The sequence below is a fragment of the Gorilla gorilla genome, chromosome 2 (genome assembly GCF_029281585.2).
Source record: "Gorilla gorilla gorilla isolate KB3781 chromosome 2, NHGRI_mGorGor1-v2.1_pri, whole genome shotgun sequence".
In the NCBI taxonomy this organism is placed as follows: domain Eukaryota; kingdom Metazoa; phylum Chordata; class Mammalia; order Primates; family Hominidae; genus Gorilla; species Gorilla gorilla.
The window spans coordinates 14587908-14611000 of NC_086017.1; the positions used below are offsets into that span (position 1 = coordinate 14587908).

The window sequence follows — 23093 nt, forward strand, 5'->3', positions numbered from 1 at the left end:
CTAATAAGTCTGCAGAATCAATTTTTCAGGCTCATTCATTTCGCTATTTTACCTTTTCCTGAATGTATTGCAGAGGATCATCTGTTCTTCAGTAAATCTGCAGCTAGGACTCAGACACGTAGTGAGATCCATCTGAGACTGATGGGGCTTAGTATTTTCTTCTGCAAGATTAAAATATGCAATTGCTCTGAGCTTCATAAACTCTCTTCCCTGCTTTATTTCCACTAGAACACACACATAGTCTTCTGTGCACTCACATCCTCTCTCTCACCATCCCTCTCTGATATCCTTTCCTGAAGATCCTATCCCCAGTGAAGTGAAAACTCTGGGCTAGGAAAATGAGAAGAGAGAGGAAGAGGAAATCGAGGCAGAGTTGAATATGCTGACACTTTCTTGCATGAGGTGTTCCCATGTGATTATCCCACTCATAAGTATATATGGAGTCCAAGCCTTCCAGTAAAGGCCCATTCCTCTCAAACAAACACAAACAAATAAAAAACTAGGAAAGAATGTTACCAAGAGATGCCCTAGGCTGTGGTTATTTAAATTGCCTTGCCAATCCAGGATCACAGCACTCCATCTTTTTGCTATAATGTAGCAGGTATATTGATCCAACCAACTTTTAGCCCCTGATAAGTAGAAAACATGCTGTAAGGCAGCGGTCCCCAACCTTTATGGCAGCAGAGACTGGTTTCATGGAAGACAATTTTCCACAGATTGGAGGGATGATTTTGGGATGAAACTGTCCCACCTCAGATCATCAAGCATTAGATTTTCTTACGGAGTGTGCAGCCTCCTAGATCCCTCACATGCACAGTTCACAATAGGGTTCGCACTCCTGTGAGCATCTGATGCCCTTGCTGATGTGACAGAGGCAGAGCTTAGGCGGTAATGCTCGCTCGCTGTTCACCTTCTGCTGTGCTGCCCAGTTCATAACAGGCTATGGGCCAGAACTGGTCTGCGGCCCCAGGGTTGGGGACTCCTGCTATAAGGTACAGTGAGGAATTCAACAGTGTGTAAGCTATGACTCCTCCTGTGGGCACTTACTATCTGAAGTGGGCAGACAACAGTGGCATATTTTTAAGTGGCTGCAATACCAAGCTGTTTGTGACTAGAGCTGTAATCAAGCATTGACACATGGAAGTACAAGAAAGGAAGGCTTCAGAGAAAAGGCAGGATTTGAGTAGCATCTAGAAAGGTCTGTAGGACTTGAATAGACACAGCCTGAGAGATTGGGGGACGGGGAGATGTATTTGTTTCCCACTGCTGCTATAACAAATTACCACAAAGCCTGAAGCTTACAACAACATACGTTGATTATCTTACAGTTCTGGAGGTCAGAAGTCTGAAAAGATTCTCGCTGGGCTAATACCAAGGTGTTGATAGGGCTGTGTTCCTTCTGAAGGCCATATCCTTTTCCAGCTGCTAGAGGCTACCTGTGGCCCCCGGCCCCTCCCTCCACCTTCAAAGCAGCACTGTCCAGTAGAGCATTTCTCATGCTGTGCTACTGACCCTCCTGTTCCCTCTCTCACTCTCCCACCTACACGGATACTTGTGACCACACTGGACCTACCTAGATAATCCAAGACAACCTCCCCACCTCACATCCTTATCCTAATCATACCTGCAAAGCCCCTTTTGCCAGGTTAGGTAGCACATTCACAAGTTCTAACGATTCACATGTCAACATGTTGGAGGGGGGCACGTTATTTGGCTGCCACAGAAAGTAGGTTGCTTTTTATTGCTGTATAACAAATTGCCCCAACATGTCGTGACTTAAAACAATAAATGTTTATTTCCTCACAGTTTCTTGGGGTCAGGAAGTTGGGAGTGGCTCCTCTGGATGCTTCTGGCTCAGGTCTTTCATTGGGTTGTAGCCAGGATGTCAGCCAGGGCTGCCATCATTTGAAGGCTTAAGTGGACCTAGAGGGTCCACTCCTTGGTGCTCTTACATGGCTGTCGGCAGGAGGCCTCAGGTCCCCTCCACATGGACCTCTCCATAGGTCTGCTTCAGCATCCTCATGACATGGCAGATGATTTCCTCAGAGCAAATTATTGATGAGACAGAGGGAGAGGGAGAGAGAGAGGAGGAGGAGGAAGCCACAGTGTTTTTATTAATATCACCTAGTCTCAGAAGGCATGAACCAGCAGTTTCACTCTACTCTTATTTATTAGTAACAGGTTGTTAAGTCCAGCCCATACTCAAGTGGAAGGGAAATTAAGATGTACCACTTGAAGGGAGGAGGATCAAATAATTCATGAACATATTTTTAAATTGACACAAAGCGAGTGTGCAGAGGCTGGAGAGTGCGGGGTGTGTTTGGGAACCCCCACTAGATTGGGATACAAAGGCAGAGTATATGGGGAAGGGGAGAGGGAGAAGTGTCTGGAAAGGTAGATAGGGACATAGTTCCATGTGCCACAGGAAATAAAAGACATTGCATGTCAAGATTGGTCTCTAAGTATCTTCTTGCACCTGGATAAATACCTAGTTGATTTGAAGGACTGAATGTTTGTCCAGATTGAAGACAACATTACAACTTAAGTAGAATGTTAGCCTTATGAAAATAAGACTTATTTCATGAACTATATGCCATAGTTGAAGACCATTTATTACAATCATATTAGCGTATCCTGCAGTACACACACTCACATTTGATACGGAGCACTCTCTCTGAGGCGAATGCTGGCTTACACAGACCATCATTGAGCTTTGCCAGATCCTTTTTTTCCCCCCAACTTTGTTTTATGAGCTTTTTATACACACACTAGTGTGGAGAGGATATTTCAGATTCCCACATATCCATCACTCAGCTTCAGCAGTTATCAACTCTTTGCCATTCATCTCTTCTATCCTCTTCTGGAGTTTACATATCCAGATCAGAAATGGGCTTCAGTCCCAGAAGAAACACAATAGCTGTTGTTTCTAGAGCAGATAAATGTCTCAGCTTAAATTTGCTTCAGCAATCAACTTACCAAAAAAAGTACATTGCTACGTAGTGGTTGACTGGGTCCTGGCTGGCTCCCCCATTGAATTGTCACATGGGTCATTTATTTTTATCCCTGTTGCTGACCCCAGAGGATCACTAACCTGGGTAACAAGATCTCCACTGCTTCTGCCCTGTGCTGCGCCTCAGTTTCCCTCATTTATACAATGAGGGATTTTAAACTAGATGATTGCTCATGGCTCTAAAACTCTACAGTTTGGAAACATTGCCTGTTACCAAGTGCAAACATGATATGGGCGATTAATAAATTACCCAGGGCTCTATTTAATTGTACCATAATTTTATTTTGGTTGGAAGCTCCCAAAGGCTTGGCTGCTGCTACAAGCATTATTATAGGGCCATTGGATTTGTCATTGGCTGCTGTCGCAAAGTTACATGATGACTTCATTGGGAAAAAGAAATATACGATAGAGATCCATTCTCACGTACTCCATGCTTTTCTCTGGAGGGGGATGATGTGGAATGAGACTGTCTTTTGGAAACTTTGCCTCTGACGTGGACACTGAAATTATGCCTACCATGTCTATTTTGGAGCATCACCCTAAGTGTAAAGCACCATTGAAAAAGAGTTCAGGGAAAAAGGCACCCCTGTAACCAAGTGTTTGTTGTTCTAAGACTGAGAATGCCCGGCCAGCGTGGGATAACCTGTGGGCAACGGTGGATTAAGGTGGCAGCAATGTCCAAAGTGGCTCTGTCTCTTGCCCCTTTGTGATGGCTTTGCTGCCACATCCTCTCTCTGCCATAGCCCTGGAGATGGGAACTGTGCTGCTGACCACGAGGTCAGCAACTTGTACCCCTCGCTTCCCTGTCCTCAAGAATGATCATCCAACTTCAGGGAAATGGCAGATGACTCAATGCCGGGAAAGGAATCATTGTCTTGCTTTTAGGCACTGGCATGTTAGTGGAGCATGTTGAGCCAGAGAGGAATGTGGAAATGATACCAGCCCTAGTCCGGGGCCCAGCGGGGCTGACTCTGAATGCTGTATCTCCCCCACCCATCCCCAGTGCCCCACACTTCTAAAAAGCTAATTGAATTTTTGGGTCTCTCCGGGCATCTCGTCTGGTCCTGGAGCCCTAGGGGGAACCGAGGACTCAATGTGTGAACTCTGGATAACCCCCAGATTCCACAACTGATGGCTGTGGCTGGGGTATGCAGGGTTTATAGATGCTCCAACTTTTCTCTTTTTCCTCTCTCCGTACTCCACCCCCAATACATCTTCTGTTCCAGTAAGTACTCCACACAGAAATAAACCAATCTGATGTCATTATGTACCAAGTTCAAAACAAATGATCATTTTTACTATTGTGGTAAAAACCGGGAACAAAAGTGGACTTGTGGGGCAGAGCTGGCGGAAGGGCCACATTGCATTCCTGGCATTCCGGCTTGGGGTCTCCAACCTCACACGGCTTTGCCTTTGTCTCTGCAGCCCAGCCCGTGTTGTACTGGTGTGCCCGCAACATGTCTTTCTGGAGCAGCATTTCGTTTAACCTGGCCGTCCTGATGAACCTGCTTGTGGCGTTTTTCTACCCATTCAAGGGAGTCCGAGGAGGTACCCATATCTTTAACTTCAAAAAACCTATTAGAAGCAGCAGGAAGGCTGTGACTTGCATCTCAGTTGTGGTTCCTGGATGTATTGGTGCAGTACTGGGGATCCCAGTTATCCACATTCAGACAAGAGGAGATTGTAGCTGTTACCATGCTGTTACCATAGATTTAGTTTTAAATCTAACTTAAAATAATTTAACTTTTTTATCCATTTTTTTTTAACCAGGAAAGAAAGAGAAGCAGCTAGATACTATTAAACCTGTGAGAAAGTCTCTTAATCAGCCCCTTGTTTTATATATGAGGAAACTATGTCTCAGAGCAGTTAAGAAATCAGGCCAAAGTCACATAGCTAACTAATGGCAGAGCTAACCCTAAAACATAGACGTCTTGATGCTCAGTCCAGTATATGTGTTGCCACACCGCACTTCTGGAATTGATTTCAGACTGAAGAATTTGTAAGAAATCTCTGGAATATTTTTTTTGCCAGGGGTCAGAGGGGAGGCAGGACTTGAATGACTGCAGACTGTACAATGTTTAGTCTATTAAGAGGTACCTGCCATTATTCACATAACAAAACATGATGATTATGGTCTTTCTGGATTCCCCCCAGCCTACCTCCTTCCAGGCTACACATTTTGCTGAGAAAAGGCAGACAATTTGGAGGGGGGCATTTTGCTATTTGGGGCCCCTCGACAAGCATTCGAAGCTCCTCTTCTGTGATACATTCATGGCCCCTTTTCTGACATCCACAACAGCCACCTGGGAGGTCCACCTCCCAGCTAAATTTTTCATCAGAGCTTTTTGGCAGATCACCTCACATACGCATAGAACAACCTGCCAGGAACCACCTTATGTGAAAGATAATGGGATAAAGAGCCCAAACGTAAGACACAAAAACCACACAGGAGTAAGTTTCAGGCTCCACTCTTTAGCTTAATCATGCAGACATCAACTGAAGCAGACATGTATGGGTAATGAGTCAGCTTAAGGACCAATTTGAAAGCGATGACATGTTATGTAATGCTTATATGCCTAAGTTACCCTTTTGAGGAGTTAGCTTTTCTGTTTGACCTTAAGTTACATGGAAGGCACCATCTGAATGCCCCCACTCCGAAAAGTACAATCTAAACACAAGTCCAGGGGGGATTTTTTTTTTAATGTCATGTCAGGAAACATGAATGCCCGTGTCTATGTCTAAAAAGATTTGACTAGAACCCAGAGCTGCAAGGTTTTCTCTTTGGGGATGTCCACCTTAACCCAGCTGCCAGTCAGCAGAGGTATGCATGGCAGAGGGCTAGTGAGGAGCTCAGCTGGCTGTGGCGGAGGAGGCCCAGGTCTCCTTTCGCCTCAGGGAAGTTGTCATGTTCCTCACAGCAGATTATTCAACACTTACCTTGTCTGTGTTTTCATTTACTCTCCATTGCCTTAAAAATATTTCAAACAGATTTTATTATTCGCCACGTCTGTTTTTTTCACCGGTCATTTGTGGCAGCATTCAGGCCAGTTCTGGGGACAGGGAGTTAACAGCCCCCCACCCTTCATTGACAAGCCTCCTGCAGTGCCTTTCTTAGACTTAGGAAGTCCAGAGACTTAAGGTCTCTGCCTGGCTCCTGCCGCCCATTTGCCAAGCCACTCTGGGCAAGCCACTTCAGCAAGTCCTTGTCATCCTTTATGTGAAGAGATGCTTACATTAAGCCCATGGTTAGAAAACTTTGATATGGCTTCAGAAAGTCCTGTAGAACCCGGGGAAGAACAGTTGGCAAACTAGTCAGGATCTCCAGAGCATGTGTTTCTTGCCCATCCAAGCTTGAGATCCCCTGGATGGTATGACTATCGAGGGTCCTTCCAACTCTAAAATGGTGCATTCTGAATGAGCCATCAACCCAGGCTGGTCTGCAGGAGGCAAGGATGCCTGGTTTGGAATCATGGGCTTTAGAACTTCATGCTGATGGACTAAACTGAAAGTATAAATCAGAGCTCCTAGGAGATTTGACCTGAGGCTGATATGACCCAAGGAAGCCTTTTCCATTATCTAGTAGCTGATACTGCCTTAAGTTTATCAGTTCACTCTCAGAGGGATTCTTTTTTCCTTTTGTAAGATGCGTTGAGGGCATTTCCTATACTCATTGCTAACCATCCTCAGTAGAAGGGTTGTATTAACCCTGCCTAGAAACAAGATCTGGTTTGTTGACCTGAAAGTATTTCTTTGAGTTAATATGTGTTAGGATTTGTTGCATCCTAAAGGCAAGATTTCATAATGTCCCTCTTGAATGTGTATAATAGCCGTATTATGTGTGCTGATTTTGTGTGGTTCTGTGGCTTACAAGGTTTGCGACTGCCAAGAACCAGTGGCCTTAAAAGCTCCTTTTCAAAAGTATCACCGCCCCTCCACCTTTGTTTTAGAACTGACAAGTTACAGTCTTTCAAAAGCGTGCAACTCAGGCAGCTTCAGATTGCTTACTGAATTTGTGAGCATGCCGTGATGGCTAAAGCAAATGTAGTACTATTTTTTAAATGTTTTTATTATTGAAATTGTCAAATATACACACAAGTAGAAAGAACAGTATAATGAGCTACCATATATCTATCAGCCAGCTTTAACAATTTTGCCTATCTTGTTTCATCTATCCCCGTACTATATTTTCTGAAACATTTTAAAGAAGTCTAGACATCTTGGATTTTTTGTCCATAAATATTTCAGTGTATAACTTATGAGGACATTTTAAAATATGTATAATCACCATGCCATTATCATATCTAACAAAACTAACAGCAAATCCTGTAATAGCCTGTCCAAATTCAGATTTCTCCAACTGTCTCAAAGATGTCTTTCTAGAGTTGATTTTTTGGAATCTAGCACTATGTTTTTTAACACTGCTATTATAGTGAGGAGACAGCATTTTTACATTGGCCTCTTCAGGATTTGGGACATACATTGTACTGGTCACATTGATGATACTGAGATCATCTTAAGAGTCCATTTAAAATGGCATTAAGCATTTCAGAAAATGATAAGCCACAGACTGGGAGAAAATAGTTGCAAAATATATATCTGATAAAAAGCTTATATCCAGAATATGTAAAGAACTCTTACAACTCAACAATAAAAAAACTATTCAATTAAAACAGTGGGCAAAGCATTTGATCAGACACTTCACAGAAGAAGATGTATGAATGGCCAGTAAGCACATGAAACGATGTTGAGCATCACTAGTTATCAGGGAAATGTAAATTAAAATCACAACACCATACCACTGCAAACCTACTAGAATGACTAAATGAAAAAGATGGGCACTACCAAGTATTGGTGATGCTGTGGAGCAGATGGAACTGTCATACACGGCTGGTGGGAAGGCAATGTGATACATTCACCTTGGAAAACAGTTTGGTATTGTCTTTTAAAGTTAAACATATATGTAGGATCCAACATTCTACTTCTCTGTGTTTGTCCAAGTGAAATGAAAATATGTCCACTCCAAGAATTGAACATGAATGTTTCTAGTAGCATTATTTGTAATCACTCCAAACTGGAAACTCATTGATTGTTAACTGGACAAATAAATTGTAATATATCCATACTATAATATAGTCAGCAATAAAAAGTACAAAGTATCAATACATACATGGTAACCTGGATGCATCTTAAAAACTTGCTCAGTGAAAGAAGTCAAGCACAAAGGACTACCTGATAGGATTATTTTCCCATTTTTATGAAATTCTAGAAAGTGCAAAGCTATAGGGACTGACATTATTAGATCAGTGGTAGCTGGGGGTAGGGATGGGGCAAGGCATCACCTGCAAAGAGGCACAAGGAGACTTTTAGAGTGATAAAAATGTTCTGTATCTTGATTGTGGTGACAATTACATGCGGTGGTCACGTGACTGTATAAACTGCCAAGATTCACCAAATTTTACACTTAAAATGCATGGATTTTTTAAAATATTGATTAAGGACCATCGACTTCAGAGGCAAATGGTCTGCAGCCATTTGCTGCATCACTTTGGGCAAGAAATGTAACCTGAGACTCAGTTTCCTTTAGAGTAGACTGGGGACAGTAGGATGAATAAATGATCATCAACATCAAGGGCTTGACACGATGTCTAACAATTGTTAAATGCGTAGAAAGCGGCACATGTGCCTCAATGTGCACTTCTTGAATTTCTGAGAAACCTCTGCCTCTTTGTCCCCATTCCCAATCAGCTTTGCCTTTTGAAGGATTTCAAAAGGGAAGAGGTAAGTGGCTGGGCTGGGGGGAACAGTTGTTAAAGTGAGGCTGAATCTCGGCAGGCGTGGACTCAATGAACTAGGGCAGCCAGCAGCTGGTGGAAGAGCTGTGCCCTGCAAAGGTGTCTCCTCCCCAGTGGTGCCACAATCCAAGCATCTCTGAAGAAGTGAAGCCTCTTTATATAAGTGGCCTTAATCATGTAGTGCTGCTTGTTTACATCTGAAGGAGACTCAAAATGTGACAGCATTTGAAATAGGGGTGTTTTTTTTTTAATGAGTGTTTTACAGAACTATATTTTTAGCCGTGTTGGCTCATGTTATATAACCAAGCCGTCTCGTGGGACACTCTAAATAGAACTTGCAGTAGCAAGAGATGACAAAAATTGGTATAAGCTCTTTGACTGCAGGGATAATCTAATTGTAGGATGATGCTCATGACACGGAAGTTGCCTTTCTCCTTCCCTTGGAGAAATCTGATTCAGGCAGGGGACCTGCAGTTTTCCTTTGCATACTTTTAATAGAAATTAAGTTTAGGCTTCCACGTCGCCTTCTTTGAGTGAAGTGTGACACATGCATGAGTTTTATTTCTCGAACAAGCTTTTCGTGAGTACCTGCCAGGCACCAGGTACTTCCCCTGGGGAACGTGCAATCTGGTGAGAGAGAGACAAGTAAACTGACCATTAGGAAATAGTGTCCTGTAGGGATGACTGGAAGCAGGGAGTACGGAGGAGGAGGGAACTCCTGACATGTTTTTGTGGGGAGGAAGGGGATTGGGGGAGGCTTCCTGGAAGAAGTAATGTCAAAGCTAAGACCTGAGATGAATGAGAAGGGAAGAACTTCCCAGCAGAAGGAGCATGTGTGAAGGCTTAGAGGTCAAAAAATGCTGATGGGACTGGTTATGGATGGGGCAGAGAATTTGAGGTGAGAGTTGGGACTGGTAAGCCAAAAAAGTTATTGAGGAATCTGTAACAGTGCATGTTTTAGGTCTGTCCCCTGTACTCAGTGAATGCACAGATTTGTGAGAGAACCCTGTTTTGTCCTTGCAGGAACCCTGGAGCCCCACTGGTCGGGACTCCTGTGGACAGCCATGCTCATCTCTCTGGCCATCGTCATTGCCCTCCCCAAGCCCCATGGCATCCGGGCCTTAATTGCCTCCACAATTCTACGATTGATATTTTCAGTCGGGTTACAACCCACGTTGTTTCTTCTGGGAGCTTTCAATGTAAGTGTGAATACCTTCCTTGCCACTGTTTTGTTTGCAGATTAATAGGAATGCCTTGCATTCTGGTTTCTAGAATCCTGGCCTGTGCTTTCAGTCCAGAAAATTATTGTTTGGGGCAACTGTTTAAATAGCAGAGGCAAGGGATGGCTGCAGGTGGACGTCTCCCTCTTGACCTCCTCGTGGTGCAGTGAGCCTTGTAATGTATCCCCTGGGCATCAGCACTCTCACTTTTAGGGACTATCCCTGTCAGGAGACAGGCAGAAAAAGTGGTAGTGCTTTGAGATTTAAGTTAGTTTTGCCAATCTGGTCAAAGGTTTGTTGGGACAGAAGATTTTAGACAATAAGTGAAATGGTCAAATATTACCCCAGTACCCACTTCTGGAGAGGCCCACATAGAAAAGAGGGGATAGGTAAGAGGGCCTGGCCAAATACAGAGACAGGGCAGGTGAGAGGGAAGAGGAGAAGCAGAGACAATTCTTTAAAAGTCAGTGGTGACATTTAGAAATGCTGTTTCACTACCATTGAAAGATAGAAGCCAATTTCATCTCTGGGAGAATTCTTAGGACAAACTGATATAAAACCATACATTGGAGAGGTTTCCTGGTGAAGGGAAGGAGAAAATTGGGACATGTGAGGCACTGGAGGATCTAAAAATGCCTTCCAGGGGTGTCTGCCCTGAGCATATAAGGAAGCTGAGGTCCCATGCAAAACTGGAAGTGGTATCGCAAAATAATATAGTAATTCAGTGCAACAGCAAAAGCCCCAAAGGGAGTATTCAAATGGCACAGGCAGCAAGGACTTTAGAGAACAGGTCATGTCAAGCTGAAAAGCTTACAGCGGGGAGGAGGCAGGATGGAAGTTAGGGCTTAAGGAATGTAGGGCCAGGCTCAGTGGCTCACATCTATAATCCCAGCACTTTGGGAGGCCAGGGTGAGCAGATCACTTGAGGTCAGGAATTTGAGACCAGCCTGGCTAACATGGCAGAACCCTATCTCTACTAAAAATACAAAAATTAGCCGGGTTTGGTAGCATGCGCCTATAATCCTAGCTACTCGGGAGACTGAGGCAGGAGAATCACTTGAACCTGAGAGGTGGAGGTTGTAGTGAGCTAAGATGGCACCACTGCACTCCAGCCTGGGTGACAAAGGGAGACTCCATCTCAAAAATAAATAAATGAACAAATAAATAAATAATTTTTAAAAAAAGGGAATGGAGAGGATCTGGCCACGAAGCGGGGATTGAGAAGAGTTCTTTGGTTTCGTGGGCCCCATAGGCCAGAGCAGAACAGTGGGAAAGCTCGGGATGTTATCAACAGACAATAAAGAGTTTCACCTCATTCGTGGTTCAGTAGTGATCAGTAGGAACTGATCCTGTATAAGTCACTTGCAGCACTGAATTTTAGGATAAAGCAACTGGACTTCATGCCCCAGGTCAGCATTCCCAGAGCATATTCCACGTTGATAAATATGAGGTGAAAAAAGGGTTCCGTGATTGAATCCGCATGAAACATGCTGAGGTAAACACAATGAAAGGTTTCGTTACTGCAGGCTTCCTCACAGACTTTAATGTACTAATATGGATTAGGAACCTCCAAGGAAAACAGTGTCTTTCTGTTTCCCAAACTTATTTTCCTGCAGTTTTTTGTAAGTATCACTTGAGATTAGTGTTGTATAGAATGTATGTTGGAAACTCTGTTCCCAGTAGTGGAAAGTGCCTGTGGTGTTTTTGAGCCAAGAAATGGTCCATACAAAGAAGTATTCTTGAGAAAATGCATTCAGTATGGCTTGTTATGTGGATTCATCAGGAGGGACTAGAGGCAAGGAGGCTTTTTAGGGGCTGTAGCAATGCTTTGATTAGGTTTGAGAAGCCTGAGTCTTGGACATAGTGTAGAAGAAAGAAGGAAGGTATGGACATCAGAAATGGGAGGGAAATAGGCTGGGCACCGTGGCTCAAGCCTGTAATCCCAGCACTTTGGGAGGCCAAGGCGGGCAAATTGCTTGAGGCCAGGAGTTCAAGACCAGCCTGGCCAGTATGCATGTGAAACCCCTCTCTACTAAAAAAAATACAAAAATTAGCCTGGCATAGTAATGCATGCTTGTAATCCCAGTTACTTGGGAGGCTGAGGCACAAGAATCTCTTGAACCTGGGAGGCAGAGGTTGCAGTGGGCTGAGATGGTGCCACTTCACTCCAGCCTGGGTGACAGAATGAGACTGATTAAAAAAAAAAAAAAAGAAAGAAAGAGAAAGAAAGAAAGAGAGAGAGAGAGATGAGGAAATAGTAACACATGTTGGGCACAGAGTCAGAGCCTTACCCCACCCAGAAAGCAATGCGCTTCTGTTAGTTCGTTCTCACATTGCTATAAAATGCCTGAGACTCGGTCATTTATAAGAAAAGAGGTTTAATTGGCTTGAGGTTTTGCAGCTGTACAGGAAGCATGGCAGCATCTGCTTCTGGGGAGGCCTCAGGGAGCTTTCACTCATGGCGGAGTAAAAGCAGCAAAGTTGGAGCTGGGACAGGAGGAAGCGGATGGGGAGGCGCTACACACTTTTAAACAACCAGCTCTCTATCACTATACTGTATCCAGGACAGGTGGCGCTAAACTATTTATGATCCAGTCACCTCCCACCAGGCCCCACCTCTGACACTGGAGATTACAATTTAACAGATTTGGTGGGGACACAGAACCAAACCATATTGCCACTCTGGGTCCCTTTTTCAGACAAAGAGGGTATCACTGTCTTGATTGGGTAATGAAGGAGGCAAATATGACTCCAAATTTTCAGTCACAAATGACTGGGAGAAGAATAATGTGGCCATCTAAAATGAAGTCATGCAAAGATCTAGTTTTTCAGGGTGAAAATGCATTTAAATCGTTGACCTACTGGGCTTCAGGTGGAAAGACACGCTGTTAACGTGAGCTGCGGCATTTGGAAATACATGACCAGAACTACAGAGAGAGATCAGTGTGGGGAGGGGAATGTAGGGATTGCCTGCAGTGAGAGGAAACCATTTAAGAAAGAAATACAAAAGAATTACATAAACAACTAGATAGAAAAAATGTTCAGTATTTCAGAGGCTGTCTTCTATGGGCTGTCTAGTTCTTTCTTTCTCTGGCCTTCTCTGATAATCATTCCACAGTTATCACTTCTTTAACACAAATCAGTTGGGGGAAAGACTCAACTGAGATAATTAATTACCATTTACAACAACCTGAGCTGGTAGGGGGCAAACAGCTATAATAAATAATTATTTAGAGTAAATTTTATTTTACATTTTTTTTTTTTGAGACAGAGTCTCGATCTGTCACCCAGGCTGGATGGAGTACAGTGGTACAATCTCGGCTTACTGCAACCTCCGCCTCCTGGGTTCAAGCAATTCTCCTCCCTCAGCCTCCCAGGTAGCTGGGACTACAGGCGTGTGCCGCCATGCCTGGCTAGTTTTTTGTATTTTAGTAGAGACGAGGTTTCACCGTGTTGCCCAGGCTGGTCGCGAACTCCTGAGCTCAGGCAATCCACCCGCCTCGGCCTCCCAAAGTGCTGGGATTATAGGCGTGAGCCACCATGCCCCGCCTAGAGTGAATTTTAAAAGAGAGAAACACCCACATGGAATGTATGGGAGAGGGAAAGTACCTGTGGACGGAGACAGAGAAAGAATATCGGAGTTCTGAGAGCTGGAGGAGGAGAAGGCAGGGTCCTAAAGCCCAGCTGGGAGAGTGGTGAGCAGGGTGCGCTGGGAGACTTGTCACACCGCAGGGAGCTGGGAAAGATGCTAAGAGCAGACGGGAAGACTGCTGGGTGCGCAGAATCCTTGGAGACTTCACATGAGCTGTCTCTGTTGAGAGGTGGGGATGGAAGCCAGATCTAAGACTAACAAGCAGAGTCCAGCCGCAGGCTGAGACCACAAATAGCAGCTCTTTCCTGGGGAAGCAATGGAGAAAACTAGGGCAGAAGTTAGAGGGGAGAATGGATTCAGGTGAAGTGGATCACCCTGTTGTTAAGATGGCAGGATCTGGGGTGTGTTTGAGGTCCTGTAATGTGTGATGTCACCCAGGGCACCATCTGCCTCTCCCTGAAACCACATCATCATGGATCATCCAGAATCAGTGATACTTTCCCACCCTATGAAATCCCCTCCACTAGCAAAGGTTAGAATTTTGGAAAAAATTGGCAGATTGAATGCTTAGCCTGTCTGAGAAAGCCAGCAGCGATCTGTGGGTGTCGGCTTCCTCGCTTATCTGATTGCCGAGAAGCTCACTTATACTGACCTACCAGATTAACTGGCAGTATTTCCCCCGCACCTGTGGCCAAGGGAGCTAGAGTAGCAGAAGATGGTTTTACCAAGTGCATCCAGAGAGGTTCCTCTCTGGCCTCCTCCTGAGCCAAGTTTTTCTGTCAACATATTGCTGGAGATGGACTTGCAGGCATTGGGGTTTCTATCAAAGGTGAGACTATATTGCACAGTAGTTCAGTTAGGATTCCTTCAGTTGCAGATGTCAGAAAACCTAATCCATGCTTGCCTCAGCAAAGGAGAGTATGTATTGGTTCATTTTGACCAAGAAACCAACAGCCTCGCTTCAGGCACAGCTGATACAGGGGCTCACACCGTGTCCTCATGGCCCAGTTCCTCCTTGCCATCTTTTGGCTCTGTGTCCCCAGTGCTGGTGGTGCCTTCAGTGTTGGTAATGTGGCAGCTCCAGAGTTTAGAGCTGCTCAGGTTCAAGGTTGGTGGGAAAGAACAAAATTATCTTTGGCTGCAATCCCAAGAAAGAGCTCAGTGGACATCATTGGCTCCATTTGGTCCTGTGTCTATCTCTAAACCAGTCATTGTACCCAGGGGAATACACTATTGTGATGGCCAGGTTGGAGCCCCACCCAGACCTCAAAGACTGCTACTCAGAGAGGAATGGTCCCCAAAGGAAAATTAGAAGTTATTCCCAGAAGAGAGGGCAGGGGAATAGAACTCATCCTGAAGTCCCTTATATTTTTTTTCCCCCAAGAAAATTCTTGTTTTCCCTGTGAACTTAGGAGCAATGAAAGGCAAGAACTGATCACTGCTCATTAAATTGCCACCTTACAGTGCCTAGAATGTAACAAATTCAGAAAATGCTTTTGATCATGCTGATCACAGGGTTCGTGGATTGAGGTGACTTCTGTGTTTGACTAACTCATACAAGAATGTTAGAAATGATTCATATCTCATTTTGAAAATCATAATCTCAGTATGTGTTAATTTTGTTTTTGCCATAGAGAAATGCTACTTGATTACTGTTGCGCATGAAGTTATTTGACTACCATGTAATTTGTAATATGCCTGAAAAGCAAAGTAATGAAATGACTTAGATCTGCAAATGGGTCTTGGCGGGTTTGGTGGGCACCGGGTGGAAAAAGGAAGCGTTTGTTTGGGCATGGTGACTGAAATACATTTGTGTGAGATGCTCTCTTTGCTCTCATGAAGAGTTTGGCACAGTGCGTGCCATCTGACTGTTCCTGTCATTGTTCTCAGGTATGCAATAAAATCATCTTTCTAATGAGCTTTGTGGGCAACTGTGGGACATTCACAAGAGGCTACCGAGCCATGGTTCTGGATGTTGAGTTCCTCTATCATTTGTTGTATCTGGTGATCTGTGCCATGGGGCTCTTTGTCCATGAATTCTTCTACAGTCTGCTGGTGAGTACCTGGTGTGGGAATATTTTGTGTGTGGGGAAACTAGGAGAGTGTCCTATGTCCTCTCTCTCATCACAGACCCTTCCTTTTAATGGTGATTGGTGTGCCCGGTCCACCAGGATTGAAGCTCCACAGTTTGCAGCCTTTGGGGGATCTGAGGGGAAAGCTCCACAGGAATTGGGTCAGCCCAGGAATTCAAGAGTCACACAGCTGCACTGTGTACTGTGCACTCCCGATCTGTTACTTCTCAGTAATGGACAATGCCTGTAGTAGGTTCAGGAGATGTTTCCTTTCCATGCACCTTTGTTTTTCTTTACTTCTTAGACTCAGCCAGCACTTACACCAAGAGGAGTGTTTTTGAGGCTGTCATCCAGCAGTTCTCATGGAATCCATTTCTTGTGAACACGTGTAGCGACCATAAGAGTAGGAGCTAGTTTCGAAGACCCGGGACTCATGATCATGAGCTCAGTAGATTTATTGATCTGGGAGACCCTTTCAGTAGCTCATTTTCTTCCGATATGAGCCAAGTGCTTAATGTCTTCACAGTCTATAAAACAAGTTGGTTCCATCACCTTCCTCCTGAGCAGGTTTTTAAATTGCAAATCAAGTAACTACTTACTTTCCTGTAGTTACAGGGAATCTAGACCTGTGGCGTGGTAGATAAGAAACCATTTTCTTGTACCTACATAAAATGACAGGAAGCATAAAATTGACCTATCTGCAAGCAACACCATAAAGAGCCTAGGAATATTAAAATATTTGTGAGGACAAAAATGATCAAGGCCTAAGGGTTGACTTACAAAGAGAGGGGGGACTTGCAAAAGGCAGAGCAAGGGAAGCTCTTCAGGGAGGTGCTTAGAAAATCCCCCCGAAGCATGTATGAGAGGCATCCAGCCACAATCTAGTTTGATCCTATTGCGTTTTCTAAAAGTGAACTGAGGTAGCAGCAGCATCAGAAGCTGGGAGTTACTCTTATCTTTCTGCGATAGGTTAGAGATTTGAAAGCACAAAATGCAACTGTGTGAGACGCTCCCTTCGCTTAGCGTACTTGACTGCCTTGTGCCTCAGTTTCCTCATCTGCAAAATGAGAACGGTGTATCTCCCTCACAGGGCCGTCACCGGGATTACATGCAGCTGTTCAGGTCAGGGTCTCAGAATAGCACTGCCGAATGATTGCCAGCTATTATTATTGTCTTTGTCATTCTATATTCCTTCCCCCGTCCAAAACACCATAAGGAATTCACCGTTCAGATCACTAGGATTAGCTCATTCCATTAGGGGTGGATTTTGGCAGGCTAAAGGGAATGGATTCTTTTCCCTCGTCTTAAAATAGGTCTGGCTATAGTTTGAGGTTTTAGGCAAAGAGGTCTCGGGATATACTTGTGATTCCCATTATGTGGCCTATTTTGGTCACTTTGTATCAGAAATCTTTAGAGACTTATGTCTGTTTCTGGAACTTTTTGTCTCATGCCATCATGTCCCTGGACAACAAATTCCTGTCCTCCCTTGGGAGGGCGACAGAGTTCAGTTGGTGGTCTCTCTCATCCCTGCCAAGGGCTCTCTCCCAAGAGACAGGAGATTCCCCTTTGGTCAACGCCACCTTGCCCCAGTAGACACTTCGACCTTTCCTCCAATCTGCCTCCAGTTGGCTTGGCTTCTTTTCTGTTCATTTGAGTCCTCTTCTCTTCATCACTTGCAATGCAGGCCAGTGCCAGTGCCTGACGCAGGGCACATAATGGTGAGAGGAACACAGTCCCTACCCTCATAGGCCTCACAGTCAGGAGCACAGCACAGGGACAGCCGTTTTGTGAGTGCTCACCCTGCACTCTTCTCCACACACTCTCACTACCACCTTTGAGGTAGATGGTATCTTCCAATTACACCTGAGGAAACTGAGGCTTGGTGAGGTTAGGTAACTTGCTCAGAGTCACACTGTCAGTAACTGGTGGAGGCAGGAGAGCCTCACAACTCTGTTGATTCCCAAGTTGACACTGCCTTTTATTCAAGCATGTGAAAAAGTCCTTGCATCAGTGAAACTGGCATTTCACATTCCAGTTTGCATCTGTGCTTTCAAGTCTCCAACCTATCACAGAAAGATAAGAGTAACTCTCAGCTTCTGATGTTGCTACCTCAGTTCACTTTTAGGAAACGCAATAGGATCAAACTAGATTATGGTTGGCTGCCTCTCCTGTGCTTTGGGGGGGGGGGATTTTCTAAGCTGTGTGGACCTTGACTTGTTTGTGTCTTCAAGTGATGTGCTCCTTTTGGTATCAAAGCAGTACTCAATGTGTCTGGTAAGAACCAGAAAACACTGACACTTCAAATTATTCTACTAATAAGGAAAGCCTGCAACCAAAAGAAATTGGGCTGCCTGTAAAAGGAGAGAGAGCTGAGCAGGGAACACCCATGTGTTCCAGAGTTGGGAGAGCTCCCTCCATGCCAGCAGGCCGGAAGGTAGGGAGGGTGATCTGGTGGCCTAATTAAACTGCTGCCCCCCCTCCCCCACAAAGACTGGCTGGACCTGGTCTTGAGCCTGCATTAAAGCTGTGTCCTTAGAAAAATATTAACACCTGGAGATGAAAATGTGCAAAGTTCATAAGCAGGCAGTTAACAAAAGCAGAAATCCAGATGGTCAGTAAACATGGAAAAATGTTCATCCTTGGTGCTAAACAAAGACATGCTAATTAAAACAGCACAATCCCGTGTTTTACCTGTGACATTAGTAAAGGTTAAAAAGCCTGATGGTGCCCAGTACTAGTGAGAGTGGGGTAAAATGGGCATGATTCTTTACTAGTGGTGAATGTAAACTGATCCTGCCTTTCTGAAAGCAGCAGGCAAAATGTTTCTCTTATACCATTTGACCCGAATACTCCATTTCCAAAAATTCGCCGAAAAGGAATAACTAGACAAGCATGTATGGAGGCATGTATAGAAGTGTTCCTCACAGCATTATTTATTATGACATATAATTGGAAACATCTTGACTGTTTTTAAAAAACATATTGGTTATGTTAATCATGTTTTTCCCATATAGTGAAATACCAGGTGATCATTTTTGACAGGAAAATGTTCCTGATGGCTTGGTGAAAGGCTGGTTATGTGCCAGTATTATGGTCTAATATTTTTGTAAACAATATATATCTATAAATTGCATTTTTTAAGGCCAGAAGGAATTAAGCTATTGAGCGAATGTCTCTAGATGGTGAATTATTAGTGACTTTTTTTCCTTTGTGCTTTTTTTTGTTTTCCAAGTTTTCTCCATTGAACATGTATAATTTTCCAGTTAGAAGAAAGCTTTTCTTTTATATAAATAATACTTATTGATTGTTTTAAAATCAGAAATTATAGATGAGTGAAAAGAAAAAAATCGCTTGTCATTTCTATGATTTGGAGCCTGTGTAATCTCTGCGGTCCTTAACCACAGAAAACAAGTATCATTTGTTTGTTGTCTGAAGTTGCGCTTACTTGCCACTTTATATTGAGCTGCTGGAAAATATTTAACCAACATTAACAGCAACACTTTGCCTTCTGTCATATTGTATTGACTAAAATCCCTCTTCCTTGCTTCCATTTAAGTATCCTACTCTACCCAATGCCCTTCACAGAACTAGTCTCAGAACACAGATTGGTGTCAAGGAGGCAGAAAAGCCAATCGACCAGAAAATGACCTCAGATGAAAAATTCTAAATTGGAAGGGACTCAGAGATCAGCTGTCTCAGTCCACTTATTTTACAGATGAGGAAACAGATCCAGAGAGCTTAGATGGCTTGGCCGACATCTTGCAACAAATTAAAAGCAGTCAGGATTCAACCCTGTCCCCTGACTCACTTCATGGTGCAGTCACACCCCAAAGCCACAGTGGAGACCAAACCTTCTGTACAGGATTAGACAGCAGCCAGAGGCCATGCTAAAAACTAGCCTCAGGTATAAGAGTAACTTCAGAGAGCTCTCTCCCCACACTCCCCACCATTCTCCCAGTCAAGTATCTGTGACTGTAGCTCTTGGAAAACTAGCCGTCATCCTCCCATACCTATATGTACCTACAAGGATCCTCCATTCCTCAGGAAGCCAACTTCTTGCAAAGAGCAGGTTCCTTAGCAGAGGGCAAGCCTGGATTGTGAATGCACTGTGACCTGCAGGGGTCTTACCCTCACAGTGTTACCGTCACTAATGTCCCTGCAATACACTAGCTATGTGACCCTGCCCCAGTCTCTTGATCAGGAAATTGATGATAATTACTATTTACTGTACTTACTGAGCATATGGATGCCAGTGTGCTGAGCACTGTGCATATGTGGTTTACTTATTCTTCATAACAACTCTACATCCTCCAGTCTGCAAATGAGGAAATGGAGACTCAGAGGGGATGAGGAAAGTGCCTAGCCCGAGATCATACGGTGGACAGTAGCTGAGCTGAGATGTGAATTTACATCTAAGTCCAGAGTTCTTGCCACTGACGCTGGCTTGTAGTTCGTCTGCCTTCCCACCAGACACTGGGCTGCAGGAGGGCAGGGACCAGGGTGGCTGGCTCTTCATAAACTCACTTCAGTACTTTCTAAATGAATGGATGCCAAGACCCTCATCACTTTCCTCTCCCTTTGTCTCTGAAACTCACTGGCACAAGCATGTATTTTCTCTATTTCCAGTCCCTCTAAATGGCTCTGGATACTAGTTGAAGTTGCTATTGTTTCCTGCTTCCTCTTCTGTGTTTATTTTTCCTCATTTTTACCATCTCCGTTTCCCTGTGAAGCCAGGGAAGATGTTCAGTGTTAAGATCATATGTAGTGCTTTTGAGTGTCTAAGAGGGTAAACTCTCTCTAAACCAAGTTTTCATTATGGGATAGTGATGTACATCTAACTTCAAGGCTTCTTAAAATTCTTTTTGTTTGTTTTCAAAGCTTTTTGATTTAGTGTACAGAGAAGAGACTTTGCTTAATGTCATTAAAAGTGTCACTCGCAATGGACGGTCCATCATCCTGACAGCAGTTCTGGCTCTGATCCTCGTTTACCTGTTCTCAATAGTGGGCTATCTTTTCTTCAAGGATGACTTTATCTTGGAAGTAGATAGGCTGCCCAATGAAACAGCTGTTCCAGGTGGGTTTGGGATCTTCTGATCTTTTTAATGCTTAAAGATTATTTCCTGATTATAACTGAACTAAAGAAAATGACTTTAGTAATGCAGATATCTCCCCATTGTATCTCCCTAACACGCAGAGTGTGAATTTCAAATACAGGTCTTCATTCTCACAATGAATGAGGCAATGTGGCATATCAAATGCTAAGAGTGGGTGACCAGATCTGACATTTATTTATTCACTAACATCATCTTTTAAACTAGTGCAACTTTTTTGTAAAGCAGTGACCACATATATTGAGAGCGTTGGAGTATGCATCCCTTTAACTGAGTAAATCTACTTCTAGGAATCAATACTTAAAGAAAAAAAGCCTGCCGACTGTGCACGTAGAAACAGACATATATGGGAGAACGTTCGCTGCAGTGTACAGTTGGAAGCAGTCTAAATGTTCGGGGGTGTTTCATCAGATCATGGTACATCCATGAGGTGGGGTGCCTTGCACATAGGTACATCTTTAGAAACCTCCATGGAAAAATACCCACAAGATGTAGTTGGAAATGGCAGAAGGATAACTATAGTAGGATCACATGTATGTCTTTTTTTTTTTTTTTTTTTTCGAGCCAGGATCTCACTCTGTCTCCCAGGCTGGCGTGCGGTGTGGTATGATTTCACCTCACTGCAACCTCCAACCTCCCGAGCTCAAGCAATCCTCCCACCTCAGCATCCCCAGTAGCTGAAACTGCAGGCGCCTGCCACTGCATGTGGCTAATTGTATTTTTTGTAGAGATAGGTTCTTGCCATGTTGCCCAGGCTGGTCTTGAACTCCTGGGTTCAGGCGATCCCCCAGCTTTAGCTTCCCAAAGTGCTGGGATTACAGGTGTGGGCCACTATGCCTGGTCTTATGTTTTCTTAAAAATTAAAAAGCCCATATACATATATTAAAACATGGATGACGGTACCTCCAGACTGCTAGCAGTAGCTCTCTCTGGGGCTTTTTTACTATATGCAGGTTTTACAGTGAGCTCATGTTATTTTTACACATAGCAAGAACAGAAGAGATTTCCAATTTTGAGAGTGAAAAAAAATGACCATAATACTTTAATGGTACCCAAGTGCCCTCTTCTCTCAGTTACAATAGTTGGCCCGACTTAGTGAAATACTTAGTTTTTCATCCCGAGTCTAAGAAAGAGACTAGAATCGTTGTGGCTGACTGAGCCAGCCAGCCTTTGTGCTCTCCCTCCCAAATGCTGTGTTCTTGGCATGTATCTCCCAGCCTCCCAAGTTGACACTAAGTGACATTTACTGCCAGCCATCTTAGAGTTGTGGACTAAACTGGCCTGGACCTTGGATTTCTATTAATGCCTGCTAATGCTTCTCGTGCAGACTTGGTATAAATCTTGCCAGAGTCTGTACGTTCAGTAGTATCTGTCTAAGAGTTTCAGCTGTTTGTCTTTAAAGTTGGAGAGGTGCTATTTAAGTGCGATATTTCTAGTAAGCCTACAGGAATTGACATTTTTGGCTTTTTTCCCATCCAGATCACCAAATGAAAGTGTAAATTGCATTTCTGCTTTGAATTTATATGCAAGATTCTAGGGTGTTATTTATGTAAAGAATTGTTTAATCAGCCGTGAATTGGGGACTTCAAACATTTTAACCATATGCTGCCAGACTGTTCATCATAAAATTTCCTTCTCTCTCCCAGAAACCGGCGAGAGTTTGGCAAGCGAGTTCCTGTTCTCCGATGTGTGTAGGGTGGAGAGTGGGGAGAACTGCTCCTCTCCTGCACCCAGAGAAGGTAGGACCTCCTAACTGTAAGCCCCATGTTAATATCGGACTCCTCCAGAGGCTTAGCTGATGCAGGTGATGTTGGAAGAAGATTAAATTTACTGCTCAGGAGTAAGGCTATAGCAAAGGGGAAAGGCTGAGAAAGAGGAGGGAGATGAAGGGAAAAGAAGGTTACACCTGAAGAAAAGATCTGATGTGATTCAGCCGATTTATACTGAGTGCCCGCCATCTGCCAGGGACTGTGGTGTACTCTAAGAGACAGTAATGTAGTGGAGGGTACGGGCAGGCCAAATGGTGATTGCTAGAGTTGCCCAATGCTGGGAATAAGGATGGAATACAGAAGTTAGGCACCTGGCCTACTACTGGGCTAAGCGTATCATCAAGAAAGTGATGTCCAAACTATAAAAGAAGACTCTTGATATTCCAAGGAGAGGGAATAGTACACCTAAAGGCTTTAAAGGTAAAAAGAAAAAAACAGCAAGTTTGGGGAGATAATGATTATAAGGAAGGAGAGTGGCAAGAAATGAAGCCACAGATACAAACAAAGGGCTAGATCATGAAGGGTCT

At 43.9% G+C, this 23093-nt stretch overlaps 1 protein-coding gene and 1 long non-coding RNA gene across 4 annotated transcripts in view; one reads left to right on the top strand and one right to left on the bottom strand.

Annotated features, from left to right (window-relative positions):
- Positions 1-23093, top strand: part of ITPR1 (inositol 1,4,5-trisphosphate receptor type 1) — a 354018-nt gene that overhangs the window by 297178 nt on the left and 33747 nt on the right. The window contains exons 53-57 of the mRNA XM_063703566.1: positions 4436-4558; positions 9826-10001; positions 15505-15669; positions 20565-20760; positions 22444-22536. Coding sequence (XP_063559636.1) covers positions 4436-4558; positions 9826-10001; positions 15505-15669; positions 20565-20760; positions 22444-22536 — 753 coding nt within the window. The remainder of the gene's footprint in view (positions 1-4435; positions 4559-9825; positions 10002-15504; positions 15670-20564; positions 20761-22443; positions 22537-23093) is intronic.
- The window catches only part of LOC129532546 (uncharacterized), a 70855-nt gene continuing 54820 nt past the window's right edge, over positions 7059-23093 (bottom strand). For 2 of the 3 annotated variants that reach the window (XR_008678306.2, XR_008678305.2), the window contains exon 4: positions 7059-9429. This is a non-coding gene — a long non-coding RNA (uncharacterized lncRNA). Of the gene's footprint in view, positions 9430-13631; positions 13834-23093 lie in introns of all 3 variants that reach the window. The other variant, XR_010132738.1, reaches the window with a different exon arrangement.